At 43.4% G+C, this 16,696-nt stretch overlaps 1 protein-coding gene across 1 annotated transcript in view; it reads left to right on the top strand.

The window, feature by feature from the left end:
- Positions 1–903: 903 nt before the first annotated feature.
- ALDH7A1 (aldehyde dehydrogenase 7 family member A1) overlaps positions 904–16,696 on the top strand; it is a 37,543-nt gene continuing 21,750 nt past the window's right edge. Inside the window, exons 1-7 of the mRNA XM_027547009.1 lie at positions 904–1,142; positions 2,987–3,040; positions 3,723–3,788; positions 9,719–9,799; positions 10,154–10,277; positions 13,367–13,499; positions 15,851–15,895. Coding sequence (XP_027402810.1) covers positions 951–1,142; positions 2,987–3,040; positions 3,723–3,788; positions 9,719–9,799; positions 10,154–10,277; positions 13,367–13,499; positions 15,851–15,895 — 695 coding nt within the window. The 5' untranslated portion in view covers positions 904–950. The remainder of the gene's footprint in view (positions 1,143–2,986; positions 3,041–3,722; positions 3,789–9,718; positions 9,800–10,153; positions 10,278–13,366; positions 13,500–15,850; positions 15,896–16,696) is intronic.

Raw genomic sequence — 16,696 nt, 5'->3', positions numbered from 1 at the left:
CTTGAATGCAGAGATGGAAGGAAAGGTTTTACAGGTGGAGGGAACAGTAGGGCAAAGGCACCATGAGAGGAAAACACAGGCTTTGGAAAGAAATGTGTGACTCTCAACTGTCTGGTTGCCATGTGGAAGGCCACAAGGCAAGTACGGAGAAGTAATATTTTGGGAAAGTAGGTTTGGAATCACCTTATTTATGCAAGGATTTGAGAGTGTGTGTATATTTTAAACTCCTGCCCAAATCATGCTGATTGAGATGTTGCCATTTCCCTTAAATAGGATAGGCCTAGTTACTGTGGAATTAAAGGTGGCAGATGGGATGGTGGGGATGGCAAGAATATTGCAGGAAGAGAAAAGCAATGGAGAAAAAAGGAGATTGATCAAAACTGTCTTTGTTTCTTGAAAAGCAAGAATATACCCACTCAGAATATTTGGAGGGAACTACCACAATTTACCATTTTTCATTAATTAGAAAACTCTAATTTGTAATGTAACAAAGGGGCGGAAACAATCCTCTCCTTTCCACCAGAACTGGTTAAAATACCGACTCTCAGACCCCAGTCCAGACCTACAGAATCACAATGTGCATTTAACACGATAGCTAGGAGAGATCACATGCACATTCCAGCCTGAGAGGCCTGGCTCTAACTCACTGTATTTTAGAGCCAATATTTTGCTGGAAAAAGTTCTAGCTGGTGCCGCTGTTCCCGCCGTCTTTCACTAGATGGCAGTAGCCTGCTCACTTCCTCCGGGTTTCACCCTCATTGTTTTCCAGGCCCTGGTTGACCTCCAGGCTACAGCTCCCGGCTCCCGCGCAAGATCCAGCTAGGCAGGGCGACGGCGGGGGGCGTGCTCGAGGGCGGGGCCGGGCCTACCCAATGGGCTCCTCCGGGTGGGGGGCGGGGCCCCACTTCAGTTCCTCGGGCCGCAGGCGCTCTTCGCATCCCTGACTAAGTATGTGGCGCGTTCCTGGTCTGCTCTGCGTGCGCGTTGCAAGGAAGAGCAAGTTCTCCGGATCTTGGAACAGGCCTGCCGCCTTCATGTCCACTCTGCTCATCAATCAACCCCAGTATGCTTGGCTGAAGGAGCTGGGGCTCCGCGAGGAAAACGACGGCGTATATAATGGAAGCTGGGGAGGCCGGGGAGAGGTATGCATATCTTGGGCAAATCTCTGCGGCCTCTCTTCGCCCTGGGAGGCGGGACAGGCACTGCCCAGCCCTAATCCCCGCGGATGCTGTCGGCTTATACTGGGTGGGAAGTTTTGAAGTCCATAGTAAACGTTTTCTCAAGTAGAACCATTAAAAGTGCTACTAGATATTAGGTCCTGCGTGTTACCGAGAATCGAGTTCATTTTGGAGCAGAAAGGGGTTGAACTTCCCAAGCGTACTTAAAACCGCACGGCAGAGTTCTGCACTCTGTAGTGCGAAATGCCACACACTTGGCGGTGGCAATCATCTGACTTTTCTACTTGACTGTGGCTCCTCACATGTGACGTGCGCCACAGGTAATGTTCTACAATTTTATATTATCTTTTGAAATCCTCTGGAATGCAAGCTCGAAGTTGCCGAAATCCTGTTTTTCAGTCATTGGGCTCAGAGCTTCCTTGAGGGCCAGATTTTCAGCATTTCTCTATTTCCAGACCCTAACAGCTTGACTCTGTTAATGTTCAATAAAATGTTTTATAGACTAGGATGGAAAGATAAGGTTGTTATTACTTGGATTTTTTTTTGAGGGCTGCATACGAAAGAAAACTTGTAAGAAAACGTTATATAACATCCCAACAGTTTGTTGAATGAACCGCTTTGTTAGAGGAAAGGCATCTTTTAGTTATCTGTGGGTGTAGGAAGTGCAGGTGGTTTTAATTGTTCCCAATCCCCCATTGATGGTTTTATCCTGTTTTTCCTGTGGTATCCAATCATTAGGTTCATGGATAAAATACCTTTCCTGAAAGCCTTTTTAAAACTATACCTGGGTTGTTTTTTTCCCTAATGTATCCCTCCAGTTCATGTGGACACACGCCTTTCCCATGGTTGTCTGCTGCTGCTGCTAAGTCGCTTCAGTTGTGTCCGACCCCAGAGACGGCAGCCCACCAGGCTCCCCCGTCCCTGGGATTCTCCAGGCAAGAACACTGGAGTGGGTTGCCGTTTCCTTCTCCAATGCATGAATGGTTGTCTAGCCTTGGCCTTTCACCTCTGACCAGAGGCTGGGCAGAGTTATGGAGAGAGGGAATAAGCTAGACTTGTAACTGCGAGTGTGTTTGCTCAGTTGTGTCCGACTCTTTTGCGACCCTACGGACTGTAGCTCGCCAGGGTACAGATACAGATACAATAACCAAACTCAGAACCTTTACATTGGTGGTGGTGGTGGTGGTTTAGTCGCCAAGTCCTGTCCGACTCTTGCGACCCCATGGACTGTAGCCCGCCAGGATGCTCTGTCCATGACATTCTCCACGTAAGAATTCTGGAGCCGATTGCCATTCCCTTCTCCAGGGGATCTTCCTGACCCACGTCTCCTGCATTGCAGGCAGATTCTTTACCATTTCAGCTATAGGGAAGTCCCTAAAACTTGTAACTTTGGTCTGTTAATGGAAGAAGAGGCAAAATAACGTGTTACTTTTAGGCTTTTGTTTAGATGCCTAATATTTGGATAGCGAGGGTGGGTTTTGACGAAAAGGTTGTTCTGAGTGTTCAGGTCAAAAGTGAAAACTCTAGTCTCCTGTTTGTAACAAGTTAATGGAGAAGGAAATGGCAACCCACTTCAGTATTCTCACCTGGAGAATCCTATGGACAGAGCATCCTGGCGGGCTACAGTCCATGGGGTCACAAGAGTCGGACAGGACTTGGCGACTAAACCACCACCACCACCACCAATGTAAAGGTTCTGAGTTTGGTTATTGTATCTTAGTTCCGCCCCCGCCCACCTGCCTTTTTACCTTCCTCCATTTGGTCTGCTCCCCCATTTTCTATTTATGTACAACATCTTTTTGTTTTAGGTTATCACCACCTACTGTCCTGCTAACAATGAGCCCATTGCAAGAGTCAGACAGGTAAGTGCTTTTTTTTTTCTTTAAATGCAAGGTGCCCTTAGGGAGTTTGTGCCAGTGATCTCTGAGTAACACAGATTTACAAAGTCAAAGAATGTTTCCTTTTAACATTTAGGAATGTCTGGGTGAGGGACTTTCCTGCAGGTTCAGTGGTTAAGATATTGGGCTTCAGTTGCTGGGAACATGTGTTTGATCCTGGTCGGGGATCTTAGATCCTGCATGCTACACTGCCTGGCTCGAAAAAAAAAACATTCTCGGGGAGACCCTGTAACTCTGTGAGAGTGTATGTGCCCTGGAAAAGGAGACCCCTAGAGAGGACTACCCAAGAGGGGTTCCACTGAGGTCTGTGTTTCTGGATCACCAGGGGACTTGGGTTAAGATGAATGTTCTGACCTCTTGAATCTACGCTGTAGCCTCAGGTTCTGAATTTCTAATATACTTCAGGTATTGCTCACAGATGGGACTCCTGGACCTTGTTTTGAAAGGCAAGGTTTTAAAAAGTACAGATTCTAACTTAGCAAATTCCAGCAAGTTTTGGGAAGTATAACCCGTGATAATCATTTTAAACCACAAATCTTAGGGTCACTGGGGATTTTACAGTTCTTTTCCAAAAGTCTGTGTTCTTAGGAGAAGATCATCACTGCCCTTTCCTTTTCCCTTTGTCTCCCTTCAAATATTTATTTAGGCCAGCATGGCTGACTATGAAGAAACTGTAGAGAAAGCAAGAGAAGCATGGAGCATCTGGGCAGATGTAAGTACAGAGTCCGGGACACAGACACCTACTGTCATGACAGACCGGAGGCAGCCATTGCCCCCTTGCTGAAACTGGAGCTTCTTGGGGGCTTTGACTATCTCTAAGCTGTAGTCCTAAACTAGTACTCTTTTCCATATTTTGGCTTCAATAGCAGGATAATTTTAAAGGGAAAAGAACTCTGTACTGTTGTAGCGTAAACAATCTATGAACACTTTGGTCTCCAACTGATCTATGAACAGCCAAGTCTCCAAAAATTAAGCAAAGAGAAAGGAATATCTATGCTAAAAATAAACCATATGCTCCTCCCCCACCTCCAAGTTTTTTTAGGGGCAGGGAGGGGATGTTACCAGTAGGTTGGCATTCTTGGTTCAGAGGGAGTGGTGTCAGCCACAGCTCTCATAGGGCCTAGGCTCCAGTTCCTCGGCAGTCTGATGAGGCTTTGAGGCTAATTCTGCCTCCCCCATCTCTGTCTCAACTAGTTCTGTGAGCAGGTGTAGGACCTGACTGGAGCTGGGCTGGACCACCCTGAGCTGTCGATAGATGAGGGCCAGGCTCGGGAGGAGGGGAGAGTAAAGAACTGGCTTAGTCTGGATCTTCTGGTTTACCCTGAACATCCCTTTTGGTCTTCCGCCTGAGATACTTGGCCTGAAGCTATAGGAATATCCTGAAAGGTTAACCCAGCTCTGCCAGGTAGTTACATCGCCTTAGTGCGCTTTGTCTTTCGTAGAAAGAGGAGGCCAGGTGTGCTTGCCTCTTGGGTTATCATAAGGGTTAAATGAGTTAGTCATTTAGCATGCCTACACACAGGGCTAAACCTTAGTACCTGTTTGATTTTTAGAACCATGTGCTGCTGAATTTGGAACTGCTGAGCCTCAGTGGGGGTTTTTTTGTTGTTTTTTCTCCGGAATCAGTGGTTGCTCTGGGGACTTGGGGAAGGGCAGACTCTCCAGGAGAGCCCTGAATTGGTTGCAGGGTTACTGTTAGCCAAGAGACTGCCTCTGTGCAAAGCAGGAAGAACGTTTCCTTTAACTAATTTTGGCTATAAGTTAGGCTCAGGGTTTATTATATACAATCAAAAACTGAACTGAAAAAATCCTTGAACAAAGAAAATTCTGCTTCCAAAAGTAGTGTGCTAAGTGAAGTTCACCCTAGCAGTGTAGAGAATAGTGACCGATGCCATGTCGACTTCTTTTAAATCAGCTCATTCCCCATCTGCGGGGCTCACATCTGCAGGTATGGAGTGCTGACTGTTCTCCACCACTCTGTTTAAGGTGCTTGAGCATCCATAGGTTTTGGAATCCGTGGGGGTCCTGAATCAATCTCTCATGGATACTGAGGGACAGCTGTATTGCTTTTGTTTTTTCAATTAATAGACTATATTTTAGAAAAGTTTTAGGGTGAAACTGTAGGGGAGGAAAATTTTTTATTCTTCCCTTCTATGTTCTTTGGCTGGTCTAATACTTAACCAATATACAACAGATTAGCAGGAGAAAAACAAATTTTAATTTTTTATGAGGGGGAGGCATAAAGATATGAGACCCAAAGGCATCCAGGCAGTTGAGGCTTATACACCATCCTGAGCTAAGTAAAGGGGTAGGAGCCCAGGGCTTCAAAGAGGAGGACAGGTGCTAGGAATGTGAGCAGAGCAAGTGTTCGGTAAGCAGATGTTTTCCCTCTCATGCAGATAAGTCAGATATAAAAAAGTTTTCACTGGTGATAACTCCTGGTACAGGTCCCTTTCTAATTTCTTTTGGGCTGTTAAGGGGAGTTAGAAATCTTTTCCTGAGTCTCCTGGGCCTTAATTATCTGTAGCTCAAAGTAAAGCCAAAGAACTTGTCAGACTGGCCCATTCTGGGGTGGCTTATTCTGAACTCCTAAGTTTCCTATATTAACACCCTGCCTTAGTGTGGTACCTCTTATAATTGGTGAGCCAGTACAGACACATCAGTTAGTAACTGAAGTCCATAAGTTGCATTAAGATTCACTCTTTGCATGTGCTGTTTTGAATGCTAGCAGAACTTTTGATTAGAAACTTCCAATATATGTGTGTATGTACCCACAGTAAATACAGTCTTGTTTGAAAAAAGATTTGTGTGAATTCAGGGTCTTCTCTTTCCCTGAACTGACTTTTAGGTCAGTCTTGGCTTTGCCCAGGGGGGTGGCAGTTGGCACTGTGATGTCTTGAATATTGTGCTGTACTTTGCTATTGCTGTTTTTGAATTCAAGTTCTGATTTGGAGTCTGCTCTTCCACAGTCGTGCCAGCCTCCTCACCTAATGTTCTTTCTTTCTGCTCTTCAGTTTTATTGCTCTCCGTAGAGTGGGGCTGCTGAGTGGGAACGAGTGGCTTTTCTGGGTGATGGGAATCCCACTTGTTGGAATTTGAGTTAAGCAACTGAGTCCAGAGTTGAGGGAAGAAGCGGAGCATTTCTTCAGTGTGCCTCCAGGACTCCTCAAACATGAACAGAACAAGGCTTGGCCCCCTCCTGGTGTACAAACTTTTCCTCTTGGCTCCTCACTTGCATGGGGCTACTTCTGCTTGGCCCTGACCCTTCTGGGTGCCTTGCCTGTGAGGACACACCACAGTTCCATTTAGTTCATTTGTATTTGGCCTGGAATTTTTCAAAGGGAACTTATTTTTTTTTAAAGGAAAAAGGAGACAGAGTATGACAATATGAAAAGGCAGTTTATAAAAATGTTTCTCTTAACTAAAACTAACCACCAAGAACCTGGTTGGGAATTCTTGCTCTGCTTTCTTTCATGAGCTGATTTAGTCCAAATGCCACCTGTTTCTGCCCGTCTGCATCCCCTGTGGGTATCATCACTTTCCTTCTGGATTCCTGGTGAGGAGGAAAGCCAGAGTCTCTTCTCTTGATGACAGGAACTTGAATGGGCCTTCTCCAGCTGCATAATGGGATTCCAGATACCTGTAGCTCTCTTTTTTTTTTTTCAGTTAATTTTTAACTGAAAGATAATTGCTTTGTAGAATTTTGTTGTTTTCTGCCAAATATTAACATGACTCAGCCATAGGTATACATATGTCTCTGTAGCCCTTTAACACAGTTGTCTTTGCCATACTTCCCAAAGGGCTCAGCAGATAACGAACTCAGTGCTCTTAGTTCCCTGTTCATGGCTGCCTCTGATGCTCGCTGTAAACCTGACTTCAGAGTGAAGTGTGCAGGGACGAGGACTCTCGGTGGCTGTCTCAGGAGGGTCTAAGGTTATTGATGTGCTGTTGTGCTGGGCTGGTCAAACCCACACGGGCAATGGGACTGTCTTCCTGGGTTCCTGCTCGCCCTCATCCCTCACCTCATACTTAACCCTGACATTCTTTTTGTCTCTTGCTGCTCCTACCCATCATTTTGGAAGCGGGAAGAAAGAAAGAAAAAAATTCAAGTTTGAGTGGTCTGAGAGGGAATGTAGTTTAAACCTTGGGTGGTGGGTTCTAATGTGTACCCAGGGTTGAGACTTGATCAGTTGCCGGGTCTTAACAGTTTGTTTATCTCTGTTGCTGTTTTTGTGGTCCAGACAGCCACCATCTCTTGTCTGGCTTCATAATTTCCTGCCTGAATCTTTCCTCCCTCTGGTAACATTTTCTATACCACATATAGAGTGGTGTTTTAAAAGGCACTGTGAGGGACTTTGTTGGTGGGCCAGTGGTTAAGACTGTGCTTCCACTGCACTGGGCCTGGATTTGGTCCTTGATCGGGGAGCCAAGTCCCTGCCTGCTGCGTGATGCAGCTAAAAAATTAAAATGCACTGATTTTTCTCCCCACTGTACAGAACCCTCTAGTGATTTCCCCACTGCTCTTTGGATCCTTTACCTGGTCCTTTGCAGTGTGGCCCCTACTTTCCACTCCTACTTCTTTGAAGTCTTTATAGTTTCCTGAAATGATCATATTCTCTTGCCTTTTAGCCTTTGCATATGTTGTCTTCTCTGTCCCCCATAATTTCCCTCTACTTTATCTACCTCTTTAGATGGCAAACACCAGTCATGCTTTAAGACCTCAACTCTCTAAAAAGCCCCCTTCCTTCCCACCTCCTTGCCCCCAAGTAACGATGGGTTAATAGTCAAAGGTGGTCCACTTGCGTAGTCTAGCTTCATCATGGCGCTTACCACGTGAGATTATAATCTCCTGTTTTGTGTCTGCCATCCCCATTGGAGTTGATTCTAGCTGCCTTGTTTCCCTTGAATCCTGGGGAATAGCGTACTATCTGGCACATAAAATGTATGCAGTAAGTGGTGGTTCAAAGACTGATAGAATAAATAAGCTCAGAACAGTCATGTGTACTGAATTAGCCATTCTGAGTTGAAATTAACCAATTTGCTAAGGCTATAAATGTGTGGGCTAAATTTGGTTCAACTCATTTCAATGCCTTAGAAAATACAGAGGATCTTTGCTGTTGCATTTAATGTTACAATTTTTGTTTACTGTTTCCAAAAGTGTGCATGTATCATAAAAATAGCAAATGTTGCAGACATACAAAATGCAGAGAATCAAAATGTTATGATTCCATTTCCTGGAAATTGCAACTGTTAACCTCTTGTTGTATATTCCATCAAATCTAAGCAAAAGTTTACTTACCATATGCATTATCTTGCTTTTTTTTGTTGTTGTCTTGTTATGGCTCTTAGAAGTTTTTCCTTATAATAAATCTTCTTTATTCTTTTTAGAAAGTGTCCAGACATTTTATGTGCTATTCTGTGCTTAGTCACTCAGTCCTGTCCAACTCTTTGTGAACCCGTGGACTGTAGCCCACCAGGCTCCTCTGTCCATGGGGATTCTCCAGGCAAGAATACTGGAGTGGGTTCCCATGCTCTCCTCCAGGGGATCTTCACAACCCAGGGATCGAACCCCAGTCTCCTGCATTGCAGACTGATTCTTAACCATCTGTGCTACCAGGGAAGCCCTCCATTTTATGGCTATTCCATAATTAACCAATCATGTGCTGATGGGCATTGGGACGGTTTCTGTTTCTCTATTGGAAACAGCACTGCAGTAAATGCTGTTGTAACCTATACTTTTGCACACTAATGTTCAATTTCCAGAAGTAGAACTGCCTGTTCAAAGTAGTGGGGGCGCAGGATGCATTTTAAATGTTAATAGAAAGCCAGGCTACCCTTAGATTAGAAAACTATACAAGGATATTTGGTGTACATTTGGGGAAGAGAGAGAGTGAAGAAGAGCCCTGAGCTCCATGAGTGCCTCAATTATTTTAGCTCCAGTGCCTAGTATTGCTAATGTCACACAGTAAGTGCTCAGAAAGTATTTTGTGAGTGAGTGTTATGATTTGAATGGATTTTGGACACCAGCCTAAGTAAGCTGAATTTAGGGTTTGGGTTTGCAATCAGTTTGACCCATTATGAGAACATCACTGGGAATCATATAGGGTTACAGGTTATGTAAGGTATTTAGAGGAGAAGGAAATGGCAACCCACTCCAGTATTCTTGCCTGGAGAATCCCGGGGATGGGGGAACCTGGTGGGCTGCTGTCTCTGGGGTCTCACAGAGTCGGACACAACTGAAGCAACGCAGCAGCAGCAGCAGAGTCATCCCACCACTCCAGTATTCTTGCCTGGAGAATCCTATGAACAGAGGAGACTGGCAGGCCACGGCCCATAGGGTCGCAGAGAGTTGGACACGGCTGAAGGAACAAACAACTAAGCATGCAGAGTCATCCCAAAAAGTTGTGTTCAATCTGAATTTCTCTCTGTACTTGGCACAGTCCTTGCTCACCAAGAATGTGTTATCTGTATATTTTCTCCGTCTCTGGAATGGGTTTTAAGTCCTGTCACGTCAGACACTGATGAGATCAAAACATGTTTTTGATGTGGTTGTGCTTTGTTCTTTTACAGCACATTAGTACTGTGATAATAGACATGAGCTTACACTTTTCAGCAGACACTAAAATGCCATTCCTTCCTTAGATTCCTGCTCCAAAGCGAGGAGAAGTAGTGAGACAGATTGGTGATGCCTTGCGGGAGAAGATCCAAGTACTAGGAAGCTTGGTAAAGTATTTTTGTAGTAAATATATAGTACTTTGAGTGAAGAATAAGGCTATTTTTTACTTGTGTGTATAAGATGTGATCTTTTTAAGGTCATAATTTATGTACTTCAAAAATATGTATATAAATTTGTAACATATATTTCAAAAATCTTTTCTTTAGAGGAAGGATTAACAAGATGGACAGGAAAATGTGAAGACAATTCTTGGGCTTTAAAATTCTTCAGAAAAATAAGAACAGACTGGTTTATAACCCTCACAAAGTAGAAACAAAATGTGTTGCTTTCCCCACCTCAAATTTAATGTTTAAAGCAGGAATTCTGTTGGAAAAATGCTGCTTGGTCTTTTGTATTTTTAGGTGTCTTTGGAGATGGGGAAGATCTTGGTGGAAGGTGTGGGAGAAGTTCAGGAGTACGTGGATGTTTGTGATTATGCTGTTGGCTTATCTCGGATGATTGGGGGACCCATCCTGCCTTCTGAAAGTAAGCAGCGAAGTCAGTTCTGCGAAGTATTGCACTCCGAAACAGAACTCCCCAAGATTCTCTGGTTGTGAGCAGTTTCCACAAAATACTTGTATATGAAAATGTCTTTAATCTCTTTACTAAGAAAGTCAAATTAAAACAGGTGAAAATAATCAGGTCAAGATGCTTAAAACTTTTTAAATTTTTAAAGATAAAGCTCAGTGTCGGCAAGTTCATGGGTGAGACTGACACTTTTTTATGGAGACTTTGTGAAGTGAATCACCAATCTTATCTGGAAAACAGTTTGGAAAAATATCTATCCCAAAAATATTTAATGCAAGTTTCCCTTAAATCCCTTAAATATTTAATGAAAGTTTGCAGAATCTTGATTTAAGTAAATAATCTGAAATGCAACCGAGGTTCAAGTGTTAGGGTGTGCATTGTCCCATTAACAGGAAACAATGGGAATGGCCTAAATGTCCAATCATGACAAAGCCTGAGCAAATAATTTTGGCAGTCTATTAGCAGATATTGTCAAGAGATCATAAAGATTGCCTTCCCCAACCGCAAACTTTATAGGAAAGTTGTACTTAGTTTTACTTCGTCTTCTTTTTTTATATATACTTATTTTTAGATTATTTTGATTTTTTTTGAAAAGATAGTATTTTTCATTTCACAGAATTAAAGAGGACTAAAAAGGTGAAGGAAGAAATATTTTCCTCCTCCCAGTGGGATACTCCATAGTATTCCCATGAACGTAGCAAATGTTTCTGGTTTCTTGAGTGTATCTTTCTGGAGCTTTTTCAGGTGCAGGCGAATATGTAGCAAACCATGTGTTCCTTTCCTACTTATTGTATCTTAGAAATTGTTTCATATTGTTCCAATAAGGTGCTTCCTTCATCTTTTTTTTTTTAATGGCTGTTTTGTTGCAAGGATGACCGGTTCCCAAGTAATAGATACTTAGGGTGTTTTCAGTCTTTGGCAGTTAAACTGTGCTGCGGCCTTGTACTCAGTGATGGGGACAAGGGCTTACACAGTTTGTGTGTTTGCCATGTCAGCGGAACAAACCAGGTGAATTCACGTGACTGTATTGAAAGCACAGAGATGGAAATCTCCTGAAGTAGTAATGCTGGTTATCTGGCAAGGCAGAATTATTAATGGTTGGTACTGTCTGTCTTCTATATTTTCCAAAGTTTCCACACTGGGAATTAGGTTACATTTATAATCAGGAAAAGACATTAAAAAATCACGTTTTCCTGTTTCCTCTTGGAATATTGGGCAAATTCCCTGCTGGTAGAAAGAGGGAGTTCTCTTCAAATGTATAGTTATTGTCCATAATTTGCTATGTAACAGTGAGTCCCGTTAGCCAAGGTTAGTTTTATATTGAACACTTTGCAGAGGTTTTTCAGAGTTACGGTAAACTGCCAATTTGGGGAGGTATATATGTGCAAGCAAGTAACTTTGATTTTTACCTGCTCTAATGTCTGACTCACCAATTAAAATCCTTTTCAATTGCTTACACATTAGAAAAATAGATTATTCATTTATGCAGAAGCTCGTGGGTAACTTTGACTTCATGAATTCAGTTAGTGTTTGTTGAGTGTCTGCCAAGTGATCTAATAGGTAATACTTGGTTGAAAAAGTGTAGTTCTTTCCCTCAAGAAATGTATAAAGCTGTAGATTCCTTGCATTTTAATTTTGTTTATTTTTACTTATTTGCCACACGGCGTGCATGATCTTAGTTCCTCAACCAGGGATCATACCTGTGCCCTGTGGTAGAAGCATGAAATCTTAACCACTGGACTGCCAGGGTCTTCCCAGGGGTGGTTTTAAACGGGGAAGAAGCCTGTGTAAAAGCTTAAGATGGGAGAACTTGGTTTATTAGGGGAACTGTGTTACTTCAGCCCTGCCGGAGGGCGCAGTGTGAAGGGAGAGATGGGTGGAGGAGGAACCTTGGGAAGGAACTTTTCCTGGAGTTTAGACTTTATCCTGAGGGCAGCTCCAGTAGTGATGGGGTTGCCGGAGTGTGGCGGGAGGGTGTCATCAGAGCTATTCTGTCTCCCTGGAGAGAAGGATACGGAGGGGAGGGGCAGAGAGGAGGAGACAGGCTCTGTGAGGAAGAGACTGTACCAGCACATCACCTCCAGGGAGAATAGGGTTCCCGGACTAAGGGAGGGCCTGGGAGTGAGGTGGAACAAGTGCTGGGTTCCCTGTTCTTGCTGACAGGCTGAGCATGGCCAGAAAGGTAGATGGCTGGGAGTGCGGCCTTCCTAATGCTTTTAGCCAGGTTTCATGAACCTTCGCACTCCTTGCTCTGGTTCTTCACTGCTTCAAGCTGCCTTTGATTAAATAAGGCTCTTGTGGGGTGAGATGGTTGATTGGCATCACCAACTCAATGGACGTGAGTTTGAGCAAACCTGGGAGATGGTGAAGGACAGGGAAGCCTGGGCTGCTGCAGTCCCCAGGGTTGCAAAGAGTCAGGCACAACTGAGTGACTGAACAACAACAACTTGTGGGATTATGGTGACTTAAGTTGGTCTATAAGATACAACTGTTTTAATTTATATTTTCAGTTTTCCTATATGTATGTAAAGATGTGTACAGTTAATTCATTAAGCGTTTATGTAGTTAGTAAAACTTTTCCCGCTGTACATGAGTCACCTTGTCCTGAATTTAGAGAGGTGAGCTGAGAGCTTCATCCGGCACCGTCAGGAACATGGCCCTGAGAGTCGTGACTCTGTGTTGTGGTCGTGCCCTGCCCTTGGCGATCACATCACCGAGGACATGTCTCGTTTACCCTCTGAAGTTTCCTTGTCTCCCAGATGGGACTGGCACTGCCCTGATCCACAGAGTTCCTTTGAGGAGTAGAGGCTTAATGGATATCCTTATGGTTTATAAGATAGTCTGGTAATAACAGCATTTGTTGTATGCTGGTGAGTGTACCAGTGTTCCCCAACTGTGTAAGGTCATCTGCTCAAAGCATCTGTAGTCCCCACGTGATCTGGTGCATCTTTGTTCTGAAACTGAAAAACTGCAGACTTTGTTCTTGTGACCTCGGCAGGCGTTAAATTAATGTGTTTAAGCATGTTGCATGCCTTCTTCGTCCTTAGGACCTGGCCATGCTCTCATTGAACAGTGGAATCCTGTAGGCCTGGTTGGAATCATCACTGCTTTCAACTTCCCTGTGGCCGTGTATGGCTGGAACAACGCCATTGCCATGATCTGTGGGAATGCTTGTCTTTGGTAAGAACGGTTCATTTTTTTATGCACTAGTTAGATGGTAAAAGTCTCCGTTTTCAGGTACTACTGAAAGTATTGCAAATGTAGTACTTTGCATATCGAAATGTTTTCTGCTAGTTGAAATGTTTTCTACTAGTCTTTCTGTTAACATAGCAAGTGACACCTGCTAGTTATGAAATGCTGGGTTTTAGTTCTTTACATGTTTTACCATTGGTAAAATTTATATTTTTTGACTTAACTTTTTGACACAGCCTTATACCCTCTTCCTTCTAGTTATTTCTACCCCAAGCAAGTATACTGTAATTCCATTTTGACATTAATTGCTTGGGCTCAGTGTCAGACTCCACCTGTTTAAGGGCTCAATCTTCCATGAGACTCCTCCTTCTTAAGATGCTAGCTGCAAATGTTCCCCGTCCTCAGGACATCTGCAGTTCTCACTGGCTGTCTACAGATTTGGAGGTTACCACTGGTTTCAGTAGAGCTTCCCTGGTGGCTCAGATGATGAAGAATCTGCCTCCAATGTGGGAGACCTGGGTTTGATCCCTGGGTTGGGAAGATCCCCTGGAGGAGAGCATGGCATCCCACTCCAGTATTCTTGCCTGGAGAATCCCCATGGACAGAGGGACCTGGCAGGCCACAGTCCATGGGGTCACGAAGAGTCGGACATGACTGAGTGACTTTAAGCACAGCACGTACGTTGGTTTCAGTAATTCATTAGAATGGCCCACAGAACTCAAGAAAGCGCAGTATTTAATGGTTACACTTTTGTTGTAAAGGGTCTATTTAGGGCCTGGTTTAGAAGGGTTTCAAACACAGAGCATCCCTGCCCTCTCCCTGTGAGGTCAGGACACATCACTTACACAACCAGAAGGCATCACTGAGCTTTGGCATCCAGAATTTTTACGGGGTTTTTATGACATTGGCATGATTGAGTAAATCACTGTACATGTGGCTAAACTCAAGTCTTCCTCCTTCCCTCCCCATGATTGATCTTTCTCATCACCACCTCCCATCCTGAAGCTATCTTGTGGGGAGGGGCTCTAGTTACTTCAGTAGCATAACAAAGGCCCTTCTGTCATTCAGACAGTTCCGAGGTTGTTGATACTGGGTGTGCAAGAAACTGGGAGCCAAATCTTGAGAAGCTCCAGCAGTTGGTGATGGACAGGGAACCCTGGCTTGCTGCAGTCGATGGGGTGGCAGAGTTGGATACGACTGAGTGGCCGACTAACTGAACTGAACACCAGATACAGTCTTCATTATGCTGCATTTCACAAGCAGAAAACTGAATAAACAATTAGGAGGGAAAAGAGAACTCGTGATAAGTCACAACCTTCTTTTAGAAACATGATTCTTTTTTTTTTTAATTCAATAAAAATTTAATAGTGAATTCCCAAGTGATTTTGAGGCACTTGGCCCGTATTCGCGTTGCTGCGTTAAATGTTACATTGCTATAAAATATGCAATAGTAAAAGTTAGCTGGGGAAACGTTAGTGTTTATAGATGACAAAACAGTTGCTTGCTTTTAGCTTTCATGTTCAATGGAGCAACTTACATCAGGAGAACCAGGAGAATTGTCTTTGCCCATTTTGTGTCTGCCCCTCTAGTACGTACTGATGATCTTAGTGTTGTGTTGTACTCAGTTGAAGGTACTCAAAGACTATATAAGCAGGGCATAGTTGGAAGGGTTAGTGATTTGCCATCATGTTACCAAAGGCTAGCAGTATGGTTTTCCGAAGCCCCCTGAGTCTTTCAGTGAAAGCTCATGTTGATTGATCTCTGTTTTACTCAGTTTGCACAATGCTGCTGCTGCTAAGTCGCTTCAGTCGTGTCCGACTCTGTTCGACCCCATAGACGGCAGCCCACCAGGCTCCCCCGTCCCCGGGATTCTCCAGGCAAGAACACTGGAGTGGGTTGCCATTTCCTTCTCCAATGGATAAAAGTGAAAAGTGAAAGTGAAGTCACTCAGTCGTGTCTGACTCTTAGCGACCCCATGGGCTGCAGCCTACCAGGCTCCTCTGTCCATGGGATTTTCCAGGCGAGAGTACTGGAGTGGGGTGCCACTGCCTTCTCCGAGTTGGCACAATAGGCAGAGGTTAATGTAAAGTTCCTGTGATCAGTGCAGCAAGCAGGTTCATAACTGCTCAGGGCCATTTTTGTACTTATGAAAGTGTTATAGTCCCTTGGACCCCAGAGGCACCAAACCGAAGGACTGATTTCTCTTTCAATTATTAGGCTGTGTTATTTACTTAGAATTTTTTCTCACAAAGACTGTTGCTTCTGCTTAAAAATAAAAGGTATTTATGATTGTCACCAAATTAAGCTGATTTTTTGTTTTTATTTTTTACTCTTACAAGGAAAGGAGCTCCTACAACTTCCCTCATCAGTGTAGCTGTCACAAAGTAAGTATGTGTGGCTTTCTTTTTCCTGGGTCAGGGAGAATCGTAAAAGGGTGATTGATAGCACTGAATTTTTAATCTGACATGAAAGTGTCATATTTATTTTAGCATAGAATCTGGATAAACTCTGTTCTTTGATTGTGATAACATTTTTATATCTTTGTGTAGTTACAGATCCTTTTCAGGGCCATGTCATTTAAGTCGTGGGAAACATGCCAGATACTGATATAAATGTTGAACTTGAACTCTTAAAACATTTTTTTTTTTTTGGTCACTTGCAAAATAAAAACAAATCCAGTGGAGAGGAAATAGTCTTGCAATTTAGGGGCTATATGCTGTAACTATGCAGCATGTTAATGGTCTTAATTTCTACTCAGGCCAATACTTTTATTGCTCTTGTTTAATAGACCTTAGCAAAACAAAGAAAGGGTTATACTGTTCAACTGATTCTTCTGACGCTGTCTAAAATGTATTTCATCTTTTGGTTAAAAATTACTGTTTTATTTATTGCTCTTTGGAAACATGATAACACTAGTTAAGTCATAAAATCCATGTTACTAATTTATCATTCCAGAATTAGAGAACGTATAGAGGAAAATGGCTGCCTGTATGGGTGATGATGGGCCCTTGACGATGCCTTGTTTGCATGGCCTGCATTCTCTGATTTAAGAATTATTGGCAGAGAGCTTGTGATGGAGTCTATTCATAAGAGGGTCCTTAATGTTAGAAGATCATTTAGGAACACTGGCTTAGGAAGCAAAAGGTCGGCTAAGAGAGTAGTGTGTGTCAGTATTAAAAGGAATG

This window comes from Bos indicus x Bos taurus, chromosome 7, assembly GCF_003369695.1.
Source record: "Bos indicus x Bos taurus breed Angus x Brahman F1 hybrid chromosome 7, Bos_hybrid_MaternalHap_v2.0, whole genome shotgun sequence".
Classification (NCBI taxonomy): Eukaryota; Metazoa; Chordata; class Mammalia; order Artiodactyla; family Bovidae; genus Bos; species Bos indicus x Bos taurus.
This window is presented reverse-complemented; position numbering and strand designations above follow the sequence as displayed.